General features: G+C 37.7%; 2 protein-coding genes across 6 annotated transcripts in view; one reads left to right on the forward strand and one right to left on the reverse strand.

Moving 5' to 3' along the window:
• veph1 (ventricular zone expressed PH domain-containing 1) overlaps window positions 1-19,922 on the reverse strand; it is a 119,601-nt gene that overhangs the window by 60,098 nt on the left and 39,581 nt on the right. For all 5 annotated transcript variants that reach the window (XM_079620286.1, XM_079620288.1, XM_079620290.1 and 2 more), the window contains 2 exons: window positions 5,524-5,687; window positions 2,873-3,082 (listed from right to left, as the gene is read on the reverse strand). In XM_079620286.1, coding sequence (XP_079476412.1) covers window positions 2,873-3,082; window positions 5,524-5,687 — 374 coding nt within the window. The remainder of the gene's footprint in view (window positions 1-2,872; window positions 3,083-5,523; window positions 5,688-19,922) is intronic.
• On the forward strand, window positions 13,127-18,088 carry ptx3a (pentraxin 3, long a). The gene is made up of 3 exons (XM_079621529.1): window positions 13,127-13,439; window positions 14,506-15,078; window positions 16,698-18,088. The coding sequence occupies exons 1-3, from the start codon at window positions 13,289-13,291 to the stop codon at window positions 17,327-17,329; spliced, it is 1,356 nt and encodes a 451-aa protein (XP_079477655.1). The 5' UTR covers window positions 13,127-13,288; the 3' UTR covers window positions 17,330-18,088.

Here is a 19,922-nt window from a genome sequence, read left to right on the forward strand (position 1 = left end):
CTTCTTTTGCGGAATTTGAGCCTCTGAATTAATGTGAGGTATTTTTTCCTCCTTGAGAATGAGCTCCATATCCTCACTATATCATACTACATATATGAGCCATAAAAGGTTGATGTATTGAAATATTATACTCAAAAACAACAACAAAATGTTTTACATTTATTGTGGAAAATGTGGAAATAAAGACAATTAGAGGTAGAGGAGAACAGACAGAACCAAAGAGAGAAAGTTAAAAGTAAAAAGATAAAAGTTCTAGTGAACATGGGTGTTTGTACTAAATCAATGGACCAAAAAGAGCAAAGTCCATTTTCCGCTCTCCTGATTTCCCTAACATGATGGAAAACAAACAGTCCTGTGTCCCAATATACTAACACAAAGAAACCGGAGATCCACACACGTACATCCACACACAGACACGACCGATGAGTGATACAACTCACGTTCCTCATCCATCTTAACTCTTCATCGCCTACTACAATAACCATAATCCTGCCCAGATCTGCTCTCAAATCCCCCATAAATAAAAATAAAAAACAGGAAAAAAATGTGCAGCATGACTGTTTCAACTCCACGGGAAATGTGAAGTGCCTAAATGTCTAATAAAGATTTTAGCAGCAGTTTTAGCGTGCTTCAACTCCTCCCTGTTTCTACGTTCACCCCTAAAGCAACAACATTAGAGACATCAAAGCAACACTTCTGTAACATTCACTGCCTTCAACAATAAATCTCACAGTAATCACCATTTTATTATGTGAGAAGAAAAAGTCCTACCAGTGGTATGTGATATTCAACAGTGCATTTTAAAAGGTAAGCTAAAGAGAATATAAGAAGCTATTAGTGCAAAGGCTTAAAGATAACGTACACTGGCATATGCTTCTTGATTGTTATTCACAAAGACTTGTTCCTTTATTCTGAATGTACTATATTTCGTGATGGCCTATGCACTAGACTTTTTTTCAGTGTCTCACGCCATGAGCAGCACATTTTTAAAAGTGCATTCATTAGTTTGGTGCTAATCATCTGAATAGTGTTTATTAGTTTTTTTTATAAATAGTGTTTTAATTATATATGGTGCAGGTCACCCATCTCAATGTATTTCACCATGCTGACATGTCAGAGGGAATCCTCACACTCATTGGCCTAGATTACTAGTAGCGTAGTGTTGTGTAATGATGTGAAGAGCAAAAATTATATAATTACATTTAATTATTGTGCTTTACCAGCAGAGACAATGGAGAACCAATATCTTTAGGGCTGAAAGAAGCGGGTAAAACAAGAATAAATGTTGTTACGGTATTCACAAGGTGGTTAAAATAATAAATTGATTCAAATAAATACATACAAATTCAACTAAATAAATACAACTGAATATATATAAACAATATCATTTGATTAAAATAATTAACATTTGTAAAATGGTTCTTTAAACTCATATAACTGCCATTTAATTTTCAGGATGGGGGTCCCTCCCATGATTTCAGGGGGTCCATGGCATCTAAAAGGTTTGAAATCCCATGGTGCAGCCCACTATAAGTGTGATTAACAAAAACCTCAGAGATGATCAAGCTGTGCAGCATCTAACGCCATCTGCACTTAAAGGGTAACTGTTGCAAAAATGTAACCTAGGCACTTTTTGTTTATCTACCAGAGTTAAACTTTCGTGTAAAAGCATAATTAGAATGGAAACGCCACTTTTAAGATTGACCGTATTTTCGTTTTAGGTCAAAATGCTTTTTGAATGGGAGTGCATGGGGCACTTCTATGATAGCATCAAAATTGCTGTTTTTAAAACACTAAGAAGGCTCGACACAACATGAAACTGCTTGAAGTATCACCAGGGGCTCTACACATGAACTCGAGCATTGACTACATTGTTTGTGTACACAAAGTTTACTAAAAAGAAAGGTTTTGTACGACTCACTTTATCAGTTAGTGTTTCCTGTGGCTGGAATTTTGTCAGTCAAAAGTAGTCGATCTCTGAAAGCAACGTAACAGGGAGGAGAGTAAAGATGGAAAGCTCATAAAGCTTAGTTGACTACATTGTTTGTGTACACAAAGCTTACTAAAAAGAAAAGGTTTTGAACAACTCACTATAGCTGTTGTTCTTCCCGGCCGCCGGCATTTTGTTAGTCAAAAATAGTCGATCTGTATCACTGAATCAGTTCTTTATTATACGAGGATCCTTTTTCAAATACAAGGTCAATATTGATTTTCACTAACGTTCACTAACGACAAAATTATCCGTGAATTTATATGGAACTAAGCTTTATGAGCTTTCCATCTTTACTCTCCTCCCTGTTACATTGCATTCGGAGATCGACTACTTTTGACTGACAAAATTCCAGCCACAGGAGACACTAACTGATTAAGTGAGTCGTACAAAACCTTTCTTTTTAGTAAACTTTGTGTACACAATGAATTCAATGCTCAAGTTCATGTGTAGAGCTCCTGGTGATACTTCAAGCAGTTTTATGTTGTGTCGAGCCTTCTTAGTGTTTTAAAAACAGCGATTTTGATGCTATCATAGAAGTGCCCCATTCACTCCCATTCAAAAGGCATTTTGACCTAAAACAAAAATACGTTCAATCTTAAAAGTGGTGTTTCCATTCTAATTCTGCTTTTACACGAAAGTGTGACTCGGGTAGATGAACAAAAAGAGCCTAGGTTAAATTTTGGCAACAGTTACCCTTTAAAGTAGACAAAGAATAACAATCATAATGCTGGCTAAAAAACTACTGAATGGCTCTTTAAGCGACAAATTAAAATGAATGTCATGATTGTCTAGTTTTCAAACACTCAGTCAGATGAATCTAGGAGCATTCTGACATTAGAACAAGCTTTTAATGCATGAACAGAACACATAAATGCCCACCTCACTAGTCAGACCCACTGTCCCATGGATCTTAGCGATGTGTCCCAACAACCAAGGGTTCTTCTGACCTACATTTCTCAGTGTAGACAGGTAGGGAGCGAGAGAGGCAGGGCTTGCCTGAGCCACGTTAACCAACACAGCAAGGGCAGTGTCACTGAGATCATTGTCACTGAGGTAACCAATCAACGATGGTACCAAAGACGACAAAACCTGAGGAGACAAAAAGACAAGATTATTCAGAAGGGTTAAAGCGTAAGACCTATTATATTGCACTAAAAGCGTACAGCACGACATCGGGCCGAGGAAATAGGACGGAAGGAGAAGCATGAGATGGAAAAGTTTGTTCTCTGCTGTTCTTGGAAGCACACAGGGACAGGCTATCTGGATCCTTCACAGTGGAGATGTAAAAAAATTGTAAAAACACCACAAACACACTCATTTGGTCCCGAACAGTTCTTTCATCAGAGGTCCCTTATGGTTCTAATCGTGCTGCGTAAAGAACCACTGCACTCTGGTTGGTTGAGTTCAGTGCCGCCCACCCATTAACCAGCGTCCCTGGTTCCTATATGAGCTTGTGGAAAAGAATTGATGGAGATAGTAACACAGAGAGAAAAAAGGTAGAGCAGAAGGAAACTCGTAATCATCCTCCCCCTATTGAGAGTTTTTCAAGATTTATTAATGTCTGCAAAGCAGTGAATGACCTTCAAAAAGTGACTCACAAAAGAAATACAGATCATCAGTGTGTTGGTTGACATCTTGAGTCATGTCTTACAAACTGTAGTGATGACCAGAGGCATATGAGTCACATGAGTCACATGAACTCTTTTCTCCACATGAAATTGATCTAACGATACCCTTTTAGCAAGGATTTTCTTAATCCTCTCATTGTTATTTGGGAAACCTTTGAACTGGCAGTGGTGGAGAGGAGATAACAAGGATCTGGTGAGGCAGACAGGACAGCAGACAGGACGTCCTGTGAGAAGCAGGATTCCCAGCCTCTGCCAGGATGTAAAAAACACTGACTAATCTGAATTAATCCCATTTGCTTCCAAATCTCTATATAAACTACCAGCGGGTTTACCAAACATGACCCTTGCAGGACTCTGGTGGTGGAGCAGAAAGGGCCTGGGAAAACCCCACTTTGAAATGATTTCTGATTTACAATAGATGGAAGGTTATTGATCCACCTGTTTTTTTGTTTGTTTTTATCCATCAATCCATCCATTTAAACAGAAAAGCTATTATACATTTCTATGCTAGTCTATGCTGGTAAGTACTTGTTCCTGCTGGCAGACTAATATAGTCATCATAAAGTGAATATCTGGATATACAGTATTGTGACATTCATTTGAGTGTAATGGATTATTAACAAAGAAAAATGTAGGATGGAGACTTGGTTCTATGAATCTGTTGTTGATTAGATTTTGATGGCAGATTAACATGAGCTTGCAAGGCCAGGGTTTAGGAAGACTAAATGATTGGTTATGACATTTTTGATTAAACATTACAAGGGCAAAAACGTATATGTGTCTACAAAATATTAACAAGTCTTCAGTAAGCAGATAGTACATCTTTGAAACAAACTGCCTGAGAACGAGTCACATGCATAACTTTAGACACACTAGACTGAATTCATGTTTTTCATGATATCCAAAACCTTTTGAATTAAAGGCTAAAGCTTTTCCCCAAGTGAACAATAATTGTTCTAGCCTTTATCAGCATTTCATTATTCAAGCTTAGCATCATTATTGCACAGAAAAAAGTTTCTTGGCACAACGTTTAATGAACTGTTTTAGGGTTAGTAACAATACATATATTTTGATGCGTTGTAAGGCTGTTAGTGATAAAAGTTTATCAATCATCCATTGAAAATCCCATTTTTGTTGACCACTAATCTTAATATGGGGTTGACCTTGACCTTTTTCCTCAGTGTCTATGAAGGTTATGGCCTTGGACTTTGGGCTTGAGGAATGATAATATGAATCCTTAAAAGTACTGTAGAACCAGTTTCCAATGCTTTCCCATTTCCTGTTTCTGTAAATGAACACAAATGGAAATGACAAATTACAAGATACTGTCTCATAGTCTTTCCTAATCTCACCACTATTGAAAGCACCCAATGTGTTAATGTGGGTATTTTCACTGATGAGCTGACTGATATGCATGTGCTAGTTACCCAATGCAAAATTAACACCTCATGACTACTGCATTCTTTACTTCTGACTCCGCACATCTGCTATTTGGCAGATGTAAAATGTAAAAAAACAGATGACTTGTTCTTTTTCTGCCAAAAGTGTGGTTTCCCCTTTTCTTTTCCAGTAAAATTTGTCTTCACTGAGAGTCGTGGGGGGCCAGCGAGTTATGCCGTGTTTTCCTACATTTCCCCATCCGTTTAGCGGCTGCTATGGTATCGGCAGAGGCGTCAACCATCAAACTGTTTTATAGTGTTTGACCTTGTGCTGCAGCTGTCTGTTTTAAAATAAATGCTTAATAACTCACTCTGCACTGATTTGTGTACCCACCCCTTCATTCCCTTGGTGACTTTTAAGTGATTTTTTTTTCTGTTACTCAGAATAACTCACCTTGACCAGAATTCATCCCCAAATACCACTTTCATTCTTTCACTCACTCATCCACCTCTCCTCACTCACCAAGGGGTGAAGGTCAGAAATCATCTGCAGTAGTCTGAGCAGGTGGTGTCTGCCGGCCTGGTCCAGCTGGGACATCATCGCCGTCAGCTCACGGATGTGTTGATGGATTGGCCCTGGTTGTCGTGGATATACGGATGGCAGCACTCTCAACAGCATGGCATTACCTATTCAAACCAACAATCAATCAATACAGCACACTTCCCTTGTGAAAATTACCATGGTAGCCATAATCTATGCCAAAATGCCACTTACGTATGTACACACAAAAAAATGTAGAAAACAAAACAAAACAAGATGAACAGAACATCCAACTAAGGAACAAACTGGACTGTTGTGGAAATTTACATGACATTTCTCATGCAAAATGAGTGAGGGTGGATTCATTATCTGAGCCCTTTTCTTGAAGCACTATTGGAGCGTTTTCACAGACTGTGATGGCACGTTTCCACAGTTAACATCATAAATCTAACAATGTTTTTCTCTCTGAGTGTTTGTTATTGAAGTTTTGGCATTGTAATGAATCAATCATTAACATGCCAATGTAATCAATCTCTTGATATTTTTCAATGTTAATGTATTTGTTCTTGGCAGACTAGATCTGCTACGCATACTGTTGCTGCTGCAGAGCAAGTATGGACTTGCTACAGTACTTCCATTAGACAGACAGACAGACACGTTGCTGTGAGCATGTAAGATTTGCTGCTGCAGCCAGGGGCGTAGCACCAAATGTTGGGCCCCGGTCACAGAACGAAGGGATGGGCCCCTTACAACACCCAAGATTGCTTTATTTTCACTATTAAGCTATTCAAAGCTTTTTTTTTATTTTCACAAGGTTAAATTCAGTGAACCAATTGCAATAACATAGCAAGACATTTTAAAACAGACTAATTTTAACTTTTATTTATTAGAAAATAAAAAATACAATAAAAAAAGTGAATTATTAACATTAATAATATAATATAATTAAAAATGTAAATAATAGCTACATAAAAATGTAGCCTTCAAATATTTTTCAATTTTGAACGAATGGGAATTCTGATTTGTTGCTACACTCATACGCTCAACAGACTTCTCTGTGATTGGCTACCTCAGCGCTGCAAACAGGAACGCTGTAAACGAGGACCATTTGAATGCAGCCGTCTATCTGCGTGCATCTAATTAAGTCTTAGTACTCAGTAAAACCGCCCAGAAAGACTGGTATCGTCACATTTGCGCAATTTAATGATTTATTTTGTATTAAGCACCAGTAGGCTACTTTTGACAAGACTACTTCACTGAGGTAAAGGGATAAGTAATAAGTTACAAAGTTACACTTTTCTATCGCAAGCCTCACCATTCTTCCTCCCCTCGAAAAAACTAGTCAGAAGTTGTCTGCCCTCCTGCAGCTTTCTTTCCCTTTTCCCTTTCTCTCCACTATTTTCTTTTTTTGATAACCTGATTAGGCTTCATTTTTTTGTAGTGCAAGCCGAGGCTCCTTTCCATGCAACAAGCTGAATTTAACCGCAGCCGCTTCGCTGGACAACAAGGCCAAACCATTTCTGCTTTTGATAGGGGGATCGCTAACACGGGAGGGCACAAGCTGCTAGGCAAATAAAGAACATTTCTCAGTTTTACGGATGTAAAATTGAGTCTTGTGAATGTTTATTCCTACCGATAGCATATTGTATATATGTGATTTTGTCATTTTAATATTATGGATTATCAATATATCTTTGTGGGATGTATTGCACGTGTTTAAAGGACTTACAATAGGACTTAATTGGCTTTATGCCCAGCTGCACTACTTCCTGAACTTCAGGCAGCTCCTTTGTTTCCTGTCTGCCATTATTGGACAAGCTGATTAATCCAGGTGTGTCTGATTATTGTAATTGGTCAGGCACACCTGGATTAATCAGTTTGTCCAATAATGGCAGACAGGAAACAAAGGAGCTGCCTGAAGTTCAGGAAGTAGTGCAGCTGTGCATAAAGCCCATAGGGAGTGGCCAGGCTCTCCGTAGACGGGCTCTGGTAGTACTTCATGAACTTTCGGGGGTGGGACTTGTGCGCTGAACATGCTGATTGGTTGTGTTCACGCCGCATTTTGATTGGATGACTTCACGCAGCATTCTATTTTAACCGCCATTTTTAAAAGTTGTCTGTCTGCAAATATGGAATTTAATAAAAAAAAAAACACACACAGCTGGACCGACGACGAGGTTCAGGCTTTATTAAGCGTATTTTCTGCGCGTTCGTCCCAGCCATCTCACGGACAATGTCCGCACTAGCTGATAACATACATCGTCTAATTTTATATCTAGCATTAACGTTACAAGCTTTCTGAACACGCTTTAGTATCAGTGCTCGTCTCTTTTCTGTCATTTTGTTAATTATTCACAAACAACTGCAGCACAGTTTAAATCTCCTCTATACTTATTATAAATGTGGAGCTCAAAACTGATTACTGTCCATCGCAGACTGGGAGGAGCAGTTGCGCAGAGTTCACATAATCTTCCCGGTACGCAGAAAGCAACCGGTCTGGGCAAAAAAAGTTCATGGGAAAAAAGTTCCTGGGACAAATTGTTACGGGGAATTTCGGTGGAAACGCGGCTTATTACTTATGCACTGGACCTTTGCAAAGTGTACTGGAAGGTTATGGCTAACAGACATTGATGAATTAGTCTACTAATTTCAAAGACCCATCTGTAACTAACGCTCTGATTTTGTGTCATGTACATTTTTTTCTGATCATCCACATGTCTGCTAAAAAATGGCACGTCACCAGAAACTAAATATGGTAGAAAACACCCACCCATCATCAACCACAAATCTAATCTCTGCTCTGGCAAGCCATCTAAGTCAAGGGCGGTCAGTTAACAGACATAATTCTGTAAAGGAGATGTTTCGCCTGGCTCAGGGAGGACATTTAGGCTTGCAGAAGACCTGCACCTGTTTCTACATACAGCGGGAGGTGTTAATGAAGGATTAGTGTTATACATAACATTCCATAATAAGACAACTGGGGAAATGTTACTGGCCTCAGACAGTTAACAGGAAATACTAACAATCTTTCATTCACTTCCAAAGATCACATGTGATAAGTCATTTAATCTTAAGGTGCCAGGTGCTTTAGCAGAAGGCATCTTTCATTTTTTTTAGAAATTTCCCCCTCATGTAAAAGACCTAATGTAATTTCTGTGTCAAAATGCTTTTGCCACATACATTGCATTAGGGTTCCCAAGTAATACACTTCCTATATTGCATGACACTAAATTAGTTGCATATATACCCTTCTGAAAAATCCAGCATTGTGTGTTTTGCATGTAGGGACAAGCTTGTCAACAGCATGGGAAGATTTAATATATGAAATAATAAGAAAGTCAAACACGGTTTGTTTTATTTTCATATCACTGAATCTATCACTAACAGGATCCATTTTTTAATAGCTTTTTGTGTTTGAAGTCGACTTATGAGCCTTTCACACGTACCAGAATGTTCTTTTTAAAGCACTTATCTAAAAATACATAACATTTAACAACAATATTTACCTAGATAGAGATAAAACATTTTTAAGACTCTTTAAAAGGAAACTAATTGGAAAGTGTAACCATCATTTTTTTGTTAGCATATGACTAAAGTAATATGATTGCTTATCAACCATGTGTAGGCCAAGTTATATTCAGTGATTCAATAAAGTTATATTCACTGTTAACAATAAACCAAGGGGCTTTCGACAGGCCTAGTTATTGTTTTCAGGAACTGACATTGAATAAAGTAAACACATGTTAAATAACACTGCATAGTCTTCACTGTATAAATTAAATAAGTGTGTGTCATTCAGCGCGATACCACATTGAGTTCTTTTCTCACAACTTACTGCGCATAATAATTGATAAACTCATTTTGAAGATCTTCATTAAATGTACACACCTACTTCTTTGACATCTTCGCGTCTGACTTGATCTCCTCTGCGCTCTCTGATACTACTACTCATTTTTATGATCACCAAGCAAAGACAATTTAGGTAAGAAGAGATATGAAACAAAACATGATTTTTTCATAATAAGTCGGGACACTAAACATAGAGCTGAAATACGGGAGTGTCCCGGGGAAAACGAGATGTCTGATCATCCTATTTAAATCAGATGGACTCAGAGCATTAACACATTTGGTTCAGTACAACAAATAATAAAGTGCATTCCATGTACAATAAATTACAAAAATTGATTTCAAGGGAATGATAAATATCCAGGTGTTCATTTTAATATTTCCTTCCTGCTCAGCCCACTTCCTGTGTAGGTGTGAGGTTGTCATGCAATATACTGCACAATTTAAAATCTAGTTTATAGTACTGAGCTTTGTTGTCAATTATGGTGTAGGTGCTGCTGAAATTTCATCATCAGCACTTTTCATTCCAAGGTGGCAGATTGACAGCATTAGCCAAGGCTGACCTTCCACTGTGTTCCCTTTAGACAACGAAACCAGTCATTCACATTTGTACTGTCCCGTCACCCTGCTCCGAGTTCACATTCAGATACGCCTCTGTAATTTTTGCACCAAGCAACAAGTAATATACATCCTCAGCAGGAACACACGTTACTGTGGGATATGGGAGACTGTGAGGTGTGATCTTCATCAGTTAAAACTCTTGCAAAAATTATGCTGAACAGAGAACGCGTTAAGATAATTCTGACTGCAAATGGACTGATGACTTATGTAAAGCTTGGCATGCCCATGCTGTCATAAACATAGCTGACATAAGCAGAAAAATCCATCCGTTGGAGCAGTGCCGGCCCGAGCCTTTTGGGGGCCCTAAGCAGAATTTGATTTGGGGGGCCCCTCCCACCACGCGGAGTCACCTGTGCTTGACGATTATTGACACAAATGTCCCGCTATAATTCTACATTATAAATTAATACAGTGAGGTTATGTATTAATACTAAATAAACACTTAATAAAAAATAGATACTTAAATTAAAAAGTTGTAACTTTTACTTTACTCTTTTACTAACTCTTTGAAACTTCTGAAAACAAACAGTCACAAAAAAATAAATAAATGATTTGCAAATATGCAATAAATGTGCAATAAATTTGCAATAAATGTGCAATCTTTAACTACAAAATAAAACCAAAATAGACAAACATGGATATAATCAAAAATAGAATGTTACAAAAAATAGATACTTAAATAATGAAAGTGCATCAATTTTTCACTTTTGTGAAACTTTTACTTTACTCTTTTACTAACTCTCTCAATTATTTGCTAAAATAATGACAAAACTGAGAAATCAGAAACATAATAACAGCAACAACAAGGACAATTATTGACGGTGTAACTGTCCTCAAAATCTATTTTTTAATAGATTATTATTGTAACAGACTTTGTTGGATTGTACATGCATCATGACAGAATCCAACAAAGTCTGTTACAATAACAATGATATACTGGCACTAGTTGTATATATGTGCATGCAATGTGTTTTACCCCTCGGGGCTTGCCGTAGATGCGCACTTGATACTGGAGTGTCGCAGGGTTTTGGAGTTAGTGATCTGATGTGTGGTATATAATAAAGTGGAGAAGAGTTCAAACTGCCATCGTTTATTATTTTCTTATTTCTGTTAGTGTTAGGTGAACCCTATACGAACGCTCGGTTACATTATTAAGATTATTAAAACCATATTAATAAAATTGAAGTCTATTTTCATCACAGAAGTCTCCCCACCCACGAATTGTCTATGCACGCGAGGTGTCTAGATTATGCGCATGACTCAAACGCTGGCAGACACAGCAGCAGTCGTAGGCAGGTATATTGATCATAATATCAGAATTCGCTTGTCATTAATTATTCATTCATTCATTTATGTCACTTGTTAAAGTTATCTAATATGTGTAAAAAAAAGTTTAAAAAAAGTGGCCAGGGGGCCCCAAGCAGCCGCTTAGTTCACTTATGCCTCGGGCCGGCCCTGCGTTGGAGTTTGGCATTTTGAGTTGCAGACATATTAATGTCAACTTCCCAAAGTGTACATTCTGTTTCCATATAATGGAATGTACACTTCTGTTTCCGTAATGTCCAGCACATTAAATATATAATTTCCTCCACCAGCCCAGAATATAGAATAGTAGATAAGTAATATTTGAATAAGTAAAAGCAAATTATTCCGTAATAAGATAAAATAAGAGAACATGGGCATGAAGGACATGTGGTGTGCAGATACTTGAAAAAACAATCCTATCATTTTGGATCAGATTTTGGAGTTAGGTTTCTGAACAGTGGATCCTAATCAGCAAATTCTAATCCAGAACCGGATCCAAGTCTTGTTTCCCAAGATTAAGATATGGACTGGAGAAAATGAGTTGGGACTAGGAAAAAGAGTGGAAGCTTGGAATCAAATCACATTTACAGCAATTTGACCCTAGTGAAAAATAAATATACCTAAATGTATTCGAAATACATTTATTTTATGCTTAGTATACTACAAATACCTTTACATATTTATGTACTCAATATAAATACCCTGCAATTGTACTTTTAGTATACTAAATTGGTATACTTAAAGTCTGCTAAATTGCTACAACTAATTTTGTACTAAATGCACTCTAATTATCTGGAAGTACTGTAGTGCTGAACTTAAACTAAATATATACTTAAGTATATTTGATTGTGTCAAAGTGGAACTATTGAAAGTATACTTTAGGTACACTTTATATAACTTGCAGATTGATATTATACAGAGATCATACTATCCTTACTAATAGTGATATTAAAACACATTTTAGGCTTAATATTAAGAAATGTGCATTGTGCAATAAAGAAGTACTCCAAATAAAGTTTAATTATAATATTTATATCAGTAAGTCTCAAGTGATATCCCAGTAAATATGTTAATGGATTTGTATACTGTATATGAAATAAATGTATTTTAAAACATTTTGGTATATGTTTTTGTCACTAGGGTAATCACTAGTCGCCGGGTCACTAGTTCACTGGTGCACTGCAGAACTGACCCTAGCTTTTGAAAATATGATCGCAAATGAGAAGCACTGTAGGCAAAGATTTTGTCTCACAGGAGATGGATCGTATGCTCAACTATCTTCACTTCTGGTAGTCACAACTTCATGTCTCTGTTGTAACTTTTTTCAACTTTGTTACTACCGTACTAAATTAGGGACTGAGAGTATGAATAGGGGTTAGGGCTGAGGGTTAAGATCCAAGTTAGTTGAAGGAACACGGACAGTATTCATAACAGGGTCCAGGTTAAAGCTAGGTTGGATTTAGGATTTAGACTAGATTAGTGTTCGTGGTTTTAAGGATAAATTATAGTAAGGAATATGGTGTTAAATATGTGTTACTGGAGAAAATGTACATTCATTACAAAAATTCCCCATGACCTTTCCAGGCCACTTTTTCTAAATGCACTGGTATTTCCAGGTTTCCTTTACTTGCCTTAACTTATACCTCTTACCCAACATCCTCCCCCAAACTCTCTCTCTCTCTGCCTGAGTTGCAGGAGCAGTACAACAATTTGACTTCCCATACTACCTCCAACGAAGAATTTCTCACTGAAGCTACGTAACTCTCGCTCTCCCCCACCCCTCTTTCTCGCTCTCTCTGAGCACAATGTTTATATAGACCACAGAGCTCCTCTATCAGGCTCAGTTGCCTTTCAGCTGCAGTTCACCAAACAAGCAGGAGTCCAGCCAACCGATTGCTCAGCATCTAACAAGAAGGACCAACAGAGAGAGGAAGAGACATTATACACAAACACTGAGTCTTGTTCTTATTCTCACATGGCTAGCATGTCCATGTGGACATTCCTCCAGGCCATGTGTCTGGTGGCTTCATTGTCCATGGCAGTACCTGAGAATTATGAGGATGACATCGAGGTGGGCTTTGAACCCAATTATTTTAACGAGATAACTGAGGGGGACAACATGGAAGGTGAGTAACTGACCGAAAAATATATATATATTCCACTGTGATCAGTACTATCAGCTGTAAGTTAGGGAGACATGTACGTGTTGACAGGATAAATAAACAGGATTAAAGGAGTTCTGCTATCAAAGTGTATGTGGACATGTCAAAAATAAGTTTTATTAGCAGGGGAGAAGAAACTCACCAGGATGTGTTTAGACATTTGTGAATGTGGGAATATTTGTGGTAGCGTAACAGAATACATGTATTGTGTTATGACATGTAAATTACAGTTTTGTTTGTGGAAGAGGTTATACTATGATTGTGAGCTAATTGTTGTTTTCAATTGTTGTCTATGGAGTATACTATTTGCCTCTGGTAACAGCAAATGATGGAAGGACAGAAAGAGAGAGAGGAGAGAGAGAGAGAGCGAGAGAGAGAGAGAGAGAGAGAGAGAGAGAGAGACTTTGAGATGATTTATTAACCAGATTGATCCAAGAAACAAAAAATGTGCGTATGTTTGATAGTTATATATACATAATGTACATAGCTTTAGATATATTAAGTTACATTTAAATCAAAAGAGCTGATCATTTTCTTACATTTGTTGAGTCTATTATGAACATTTTTAAATAAAAAAACCATAGTTATAAATAAAGCTATGTTTTGAAGAAAATGTATGTGTTAGTGCCTTCACAATCATTTTCAATCATGTGAAGAAACGTGTCGATTTCATGTGAAGATTTTAGATTGCCGTTATTAGGCTCATCCCATTGTTGTAGAACACGGAAAAAATACTCTTTGGTTGAGTTTCAATCAATAATTTGTCTATATGGGTCATACCCTTTGGCACTTTTGTTTTGGCACTATTTTATTTTGAGTTTTCCAGAACTAAGAAGGCAAGTCAACTATGACTGCCTTAGATGCAATATTTCATTACTAAAGTTGACATGAGTAAGCTAGGACCGTGTCGCACTATTCGCTGCTAACCCTTCAAACTCAACAAATGGTGTCACCTTGAGTACATATAAAAACCATGTAATTTAAGCTAAATTTTGCTGTGTCCCTCTCTTTCCCTTGATTTCTCTCTTAGACATCACAGTTTCTCCCGAACCCTGCAAAAGTCCAGCTTTTACTAAGTGGGATAAGCTCTTCACAATGCTGGAAAATTCCCAAATGAAAGAGAACATGCTCCTGCAGTATACCGATGATATCATCAAGGTTGAGCTGCAGAGTCTGAGAGGAGAGATGTTACAGTTTGTGGCCCAGTACGGCGGCTCTTGTGCGTCTGCAGTTGAGAGCTTGGTTCGACGGGCTGGGACTCAAACAGAGACGCGATTGCAGAATGCACTGGAGCGTGTGCGAGAGGTCTCAGCTGATCAGTACAGACGGCATGATACAGCCCTGCAGCAGCTTCTGGCTGGCAGTGTAAACCAGGCTGCACGGCTGGAGCGACTGGAGAACGGCTGCGTGAAATGGGGGGGAGAAGGTATGCCCCCCCAAGCCAAGAGCATACAGACCCGACATCTCATGCAAGAAGTGATTGAGCCAGAGAATGGAGGTAGGCTGGAAAAGACTCTGGCAACTATCTCCAGTGAGCTGCAAACCATCCGGGAACAGCTGACTCTTTACACCAGGTCAACCTTTGCAAACATGCTTCCATCAGGTGAGACAGTCTATGTTGTAACAAGCAAAAGCAGTCCCTTTGCCACTTTATTGAGAGGCAAGTATAGCAAACAATGGGTAGGGAGAGGCAAAATGGGATAAAGAAATGTCTCCAAACCAGATTCAAACATGTGTCATTTAAACAATGCCTCAAAGTGTTTAACTATGTGCAATAAATGCTACCCCATGGCTCAGATTAAAGAACACATTGTGTTAGGGAAGGGTAAAACGCACATGTAGATTTATGTTACAGGTTTTGAACAACAAAACATCATGGACCAATTTCAACCCCCTTTGCAAGTCTGTTGCTTTATGCGAGTTCGTCTTTTAAGCTCAATCTGGATAGGACTAAAACGGACCGCCATGGTGACGATTCTGCTTTGGTGCTGTAAATTTTGAGCTGTAAATCTGTGATTTATGCAAACCACATGCTTCCATCAAACCACTAGTCAACTTGGCTGACTAACACAAACACAAAATGTCAACTCATACGACCCCCTGAGCAAACCTAAGGAAGGAGGCTGATATCCCCCCAAATCGAATAAATGTTTAACCCTGTACGACTTTCCCCAAGCTCCTACTGAGTTGGGAAACAAGCTTTGTCCGCATCAAGAGAGCTTTCACCTTGTCAGTAAGCCGGATACAGTTTCCAGTCAACTTAAGCAAAAAAATATTGAATCTGCGAATGCCCATGCCTTCTGAATTAAATAGCTTTGTAGAGGTAGAGTAAATGGAAGACAGAGGGAGGTATAATTATTAACAGCTATACAGGGCGACCACACCAAAGTGTCCAAGGGGGAAAACAGAACCAGATGAGACTTTAGAGAATGACTTAGCCTCCCTCCATCCTCCCAAAGCAGGAAACCCAAGACAAATGTAATGAAAATACTGTAAGCTACGGTAGGAAAGGAGAGCCATAGCCTGTCATAGCAAAGCAATCACCCATAGCAGAGAAAATCTCATTACCAAACCCATTACCAAAGACCCATCAATTTATGACTGTTTTACAAGCCTTCCACTGTAATTCAGTTTCTTCTAGTTGAAGGTCCTCTTAATGGTTATGCCAGCTAATTGTGCAAAAAATTGTCCATGCGTATAAAACATGCTCACACACGCTTACAAAACACAACTGCACAAAGAAGATCCTAGTTGGGTTCTACCAGACCAATTCTTATCACATTCAGTAGTAAATAAATATGAATAGCACAAGGAATAAGGAATAAGTCTGTTGATCTCTGTCGCTCTTTAGAAAGGCTCAGCGGGAGCAAAGACTGGACAGGATCCACAATGACTAAATGTTTAATATAAAAACCATTACTCCGAGGACCCCTATAAGAATAAAATGAATGCACTGAAGATTACATCACAAAATACTGACCTTTTAATGAAAAAAAAGTTAATACTTTGTGATGAACCCTCCTTGAAAGATTTTGACTATGTGAAGGTTATCCATAGAAAATAAACTAAAGTCTTCAACAACGCAATCATGCGCACCTAGTGATGGGTGGAGTAGTGCAATGGTTATCCATGTAAGGGAACAGACATCACTACATATTAATTATGTTCCTTCCAACAGGGGATAATTACATTTTGTTAACACTAATCTTTCTTTCTCTCCAGGCTGTGACACTGGACTGCTCTTCCCCACACGTTCATCTACAGCTCATGTTGAAGTCTCAGCCAAGAAAACCTTCCAGACCAATGCCGTCACCATTTGCCTGTGGGTGAAACCAACTCAGGTGCTCAACAAAACCATCCTCTTCACTTACAGCACAACTGGCAATGCCTACGAACTCCAGCTGGTGTTGAATGGACAGAGTGTCTTTTTTACAGTCAATGGTGAAGCCCATTTGGTGGAAGCTTCAGGAGCAGTACAAGAGAGTCAGTGGGTGCACATTTGTGCAGTCTGGAGTTCACAGCAGGGCTTGGCCTCGTTGTGGGTGAATGGTCAACAAGCTGCAAGCTCTCCCGGAGTGGCTGAGGGTCATGAGCTACGTAACAAAGGAAGCATACTATTGGGGCAAGAGTATGGACGTCACTTCAGGCATTTTAGTAAGCCAGACACATTTGATGCTGAGCAAGCCTTCACAGGGAAGATGACTGGAGTGAACATGTGGGACCATGTTTTGGATTCAAAGGAAATATCTCAGCAGGCACGGCTGGATGGGAGCGGTTGTGGTATCCGTGGTAATGTGGTGGCATGGGCCGTGTCTGACATTGAGCCAAAAGGGGGTGTCAAGCTAATATACTAATTTGTCTACTGTCTTAACCACCTGAGCCCTGTATACCAATCAGCTGAGCTCCTACAATCACATATTAAGAACCTGCTTCGCTACACCTGCACACAACATTCTCCTCACTCCTCCTTTTCAGATGTGTGGAAAATGTTCCTTCATAGGGAAATTGTAGGGTGAACAGGCTGTAGTCAAGCAAGTTAAAATAGGTAAACTGCTGCCATTGGAGGGACATCATCACATATGATTATATATTTTTACAAAAAAAATTCTGTTTTAAAAGAATGTTTTCAATTAATACAAAGTGGAAGGAATTTTTACAAATATATTATGTATCGCCAAACTATTTATCTTGATTGGTAATGTTTACATTCAGATTTGACTTAATTTTTTATCTATTTGTAATGTAATCCTTCTGTCCATTGTTATTTTTCTTATGCATTTTTTAAACTATAGAATCTGTTACATATGGCTATTTCTAAATATTTTGTTATATGATTTCTGCTAATGAATAACTTTTTTTGCCTTTGGTTTGTCGTTTTACAAGGTGGTTGCTATGTTTTGAACTGTGGAAAATGTTTACAAATTGTGACTTTATTTTTGTTTCTGCTGATGTGATTAAATGTATTATAATGTAAATTGTTTTTTGTTGAGGCAAAGTTGAATGTATAATGTACATAAATATTTTTCTGAGGGTCGGGAGAAAACGAACCACAATAAAAATTCTAAACTAAAAATGACAATAAAAACATGGTCATCCAGGACCAGTTGAATGAAAACGTGATCAAGAGGTGAATGAAAGTGCATAGGTTAATAGAGCATACCCAGCTAACATGGAACATTCTCAGAACTAGGGATGCACTGATATATTATTTTTGGCCGATACGGATACCAATTTTAACCATCAACTATTGGCCGATTCAGATACTGATATTTGTCATTTGCTTTCTTTAAAATTTCTTTATTAAAATAGTGTTTTGATCATGTTTTAAATTAACAAAGTTGAAAAGTGCATGCATTAATAGGTATACTATCAAGTTGATCATCAATCAAATATCATCAAACAATTTCTATTGAACATAGATTAGATCCATTTAATATTCAACAGGCCAACATAAATACTGTATATAAATACAACAGAACAAAGATGCATATGAAATAAACTCTTCTTTCAGGTAGGTCTAGGCCAAGTGGAAATTACACAATGGCATTCAGGTGAGTCAGAGAGTTGGGAGGAGGGGGGTATGAGCATATATATATATATATATATATATATATATATATATATATACAGTATATATATCACACACACCTACTGTACTAATTCAGCAAATTTCACATGCAATTGATTGACAGACATTATGCTTAATTTCAGTTTAACAGCATTAAAGAGGACTTGCTGAACTGAGCTCAACAAAACCGTCCTCTTCTCTTCAGCAAAGCATTTTAAACATATTCTGTTCTTCGTCTGTGCAATAAATGCATGTCCCTGAATGAGCGTGGTTTTATAGTGTATTTAATTCAACTGCTCAGGTAATGTTAATGGTATGACCCATTTCAGGGGTGGCCAAAATTACGATCTTCATATTTCTTAAATGTGTATATATATATATATCACAAGAGTGGTCAAGAACTCAAGAGTAGTGAGCGATTTTTTTTTTCTATTGTTGTTTGATTAACATTAAAACACAGACATTAGCACAGCAGGAATATTAGGCTGCTTTCATTTTAAGAGCTGCAAGTGTTTTATATCTTATCCGTTTACGTTCATTTAAAACATAACCGCCATTTTGATATAATTTTGTGTGAATTAGAAGAGTGAAAGAAACTTAATTTAGTATTTAGGCGATGTCTAAAACGTCTAAAACATTTTTCATAACTGAATGGCAATGTTAGCAAAACATATTTTTGTTAGCTGGGTTAACTGTAAAGTGTCATACATATATCATGATTCAATGATGTTTCATCATACCATATCCAATTTGCTAAATCATTCTATAATTAAAATTGTGCAGGGTGTCCAAAATGACACATGGCACATGTCATGGCTGTACCATAGGTTGTTACATTCGTCATTTTAGGTTACAAAAGAATGATCATGTGTTGTAGCCACTATGAAGGTGTGGACTCGGATAAGAACCACAACAGTTTAAAACTCCTTAAGTGTCACCGGCCCACCAGTGGGCCCAAATTCATTACATATTTAAAATAGTAATATCCTATACTATACCTAAACTAATACTGACAAACTATATATCATTTGAAAGCTTACAATCTCTAGTTTTCATATTTGGTGACTGATTTTCAAAATAAATTACAGAGGATCTGTAATTTATCAATTTGCAACAATAATATTTTCATACTCCTAAGGTGTTCAGTCCTTTATTTTGAAATAGTGATGCACATGAAAAATTATGAAAAAAAATGGTAGAAACCTCAGTTTGTTTTCATGCCAAGAGTTCAAAAGATAGCATTTGTTCAATTATTTTAGAAAAAAAGGTCTGAAAATGTTTTAGAAATAAAGAAAAAACCATATATGGAAATGGAGGCGCCCTTATATGGGCAGTAATGTCAACTAGTGAAAAAGTGTGGTACTGCGCCCAAACAAAAT

Source organism: Phoxinus phoxinus (genome assembly GCF_949152265.1).
Source record: "Phoxinus phoxinus genome assembly, chromosome: 8".
Classification (NCBI taxonomy): Eukaryota; Metazoa; Chordata; class Actinopteri; order Cypriniformes; family Leuciscidae; genus Phoxinus; species Phoxinus phoxinus.

Bases quoted from the DNA above. Each gene is read 5' to 3' on its own strand.
- ptx3a (XM_079621529.1), top strand. From the start codon at position 13,289: ATGGCTAGCATGTCCATGTGGACATTCCTCCAGGCCATGTGTCTGGTG. The intron at 13,440-14,505 runs GTGAGTAACTGA...TTTCTCTCTTAG, and splicing joins TGAGGGGGACAACATGGAAG to ACATCACAGTTTCTCCCGAA. The intron at 15,079-16,697 runs GTGAGACAGTCT...CTTTCTCTCCAG, and splicing joins TGCAAACATGCTTCCATCAG to GCTGTGACACTGGACTGCTC.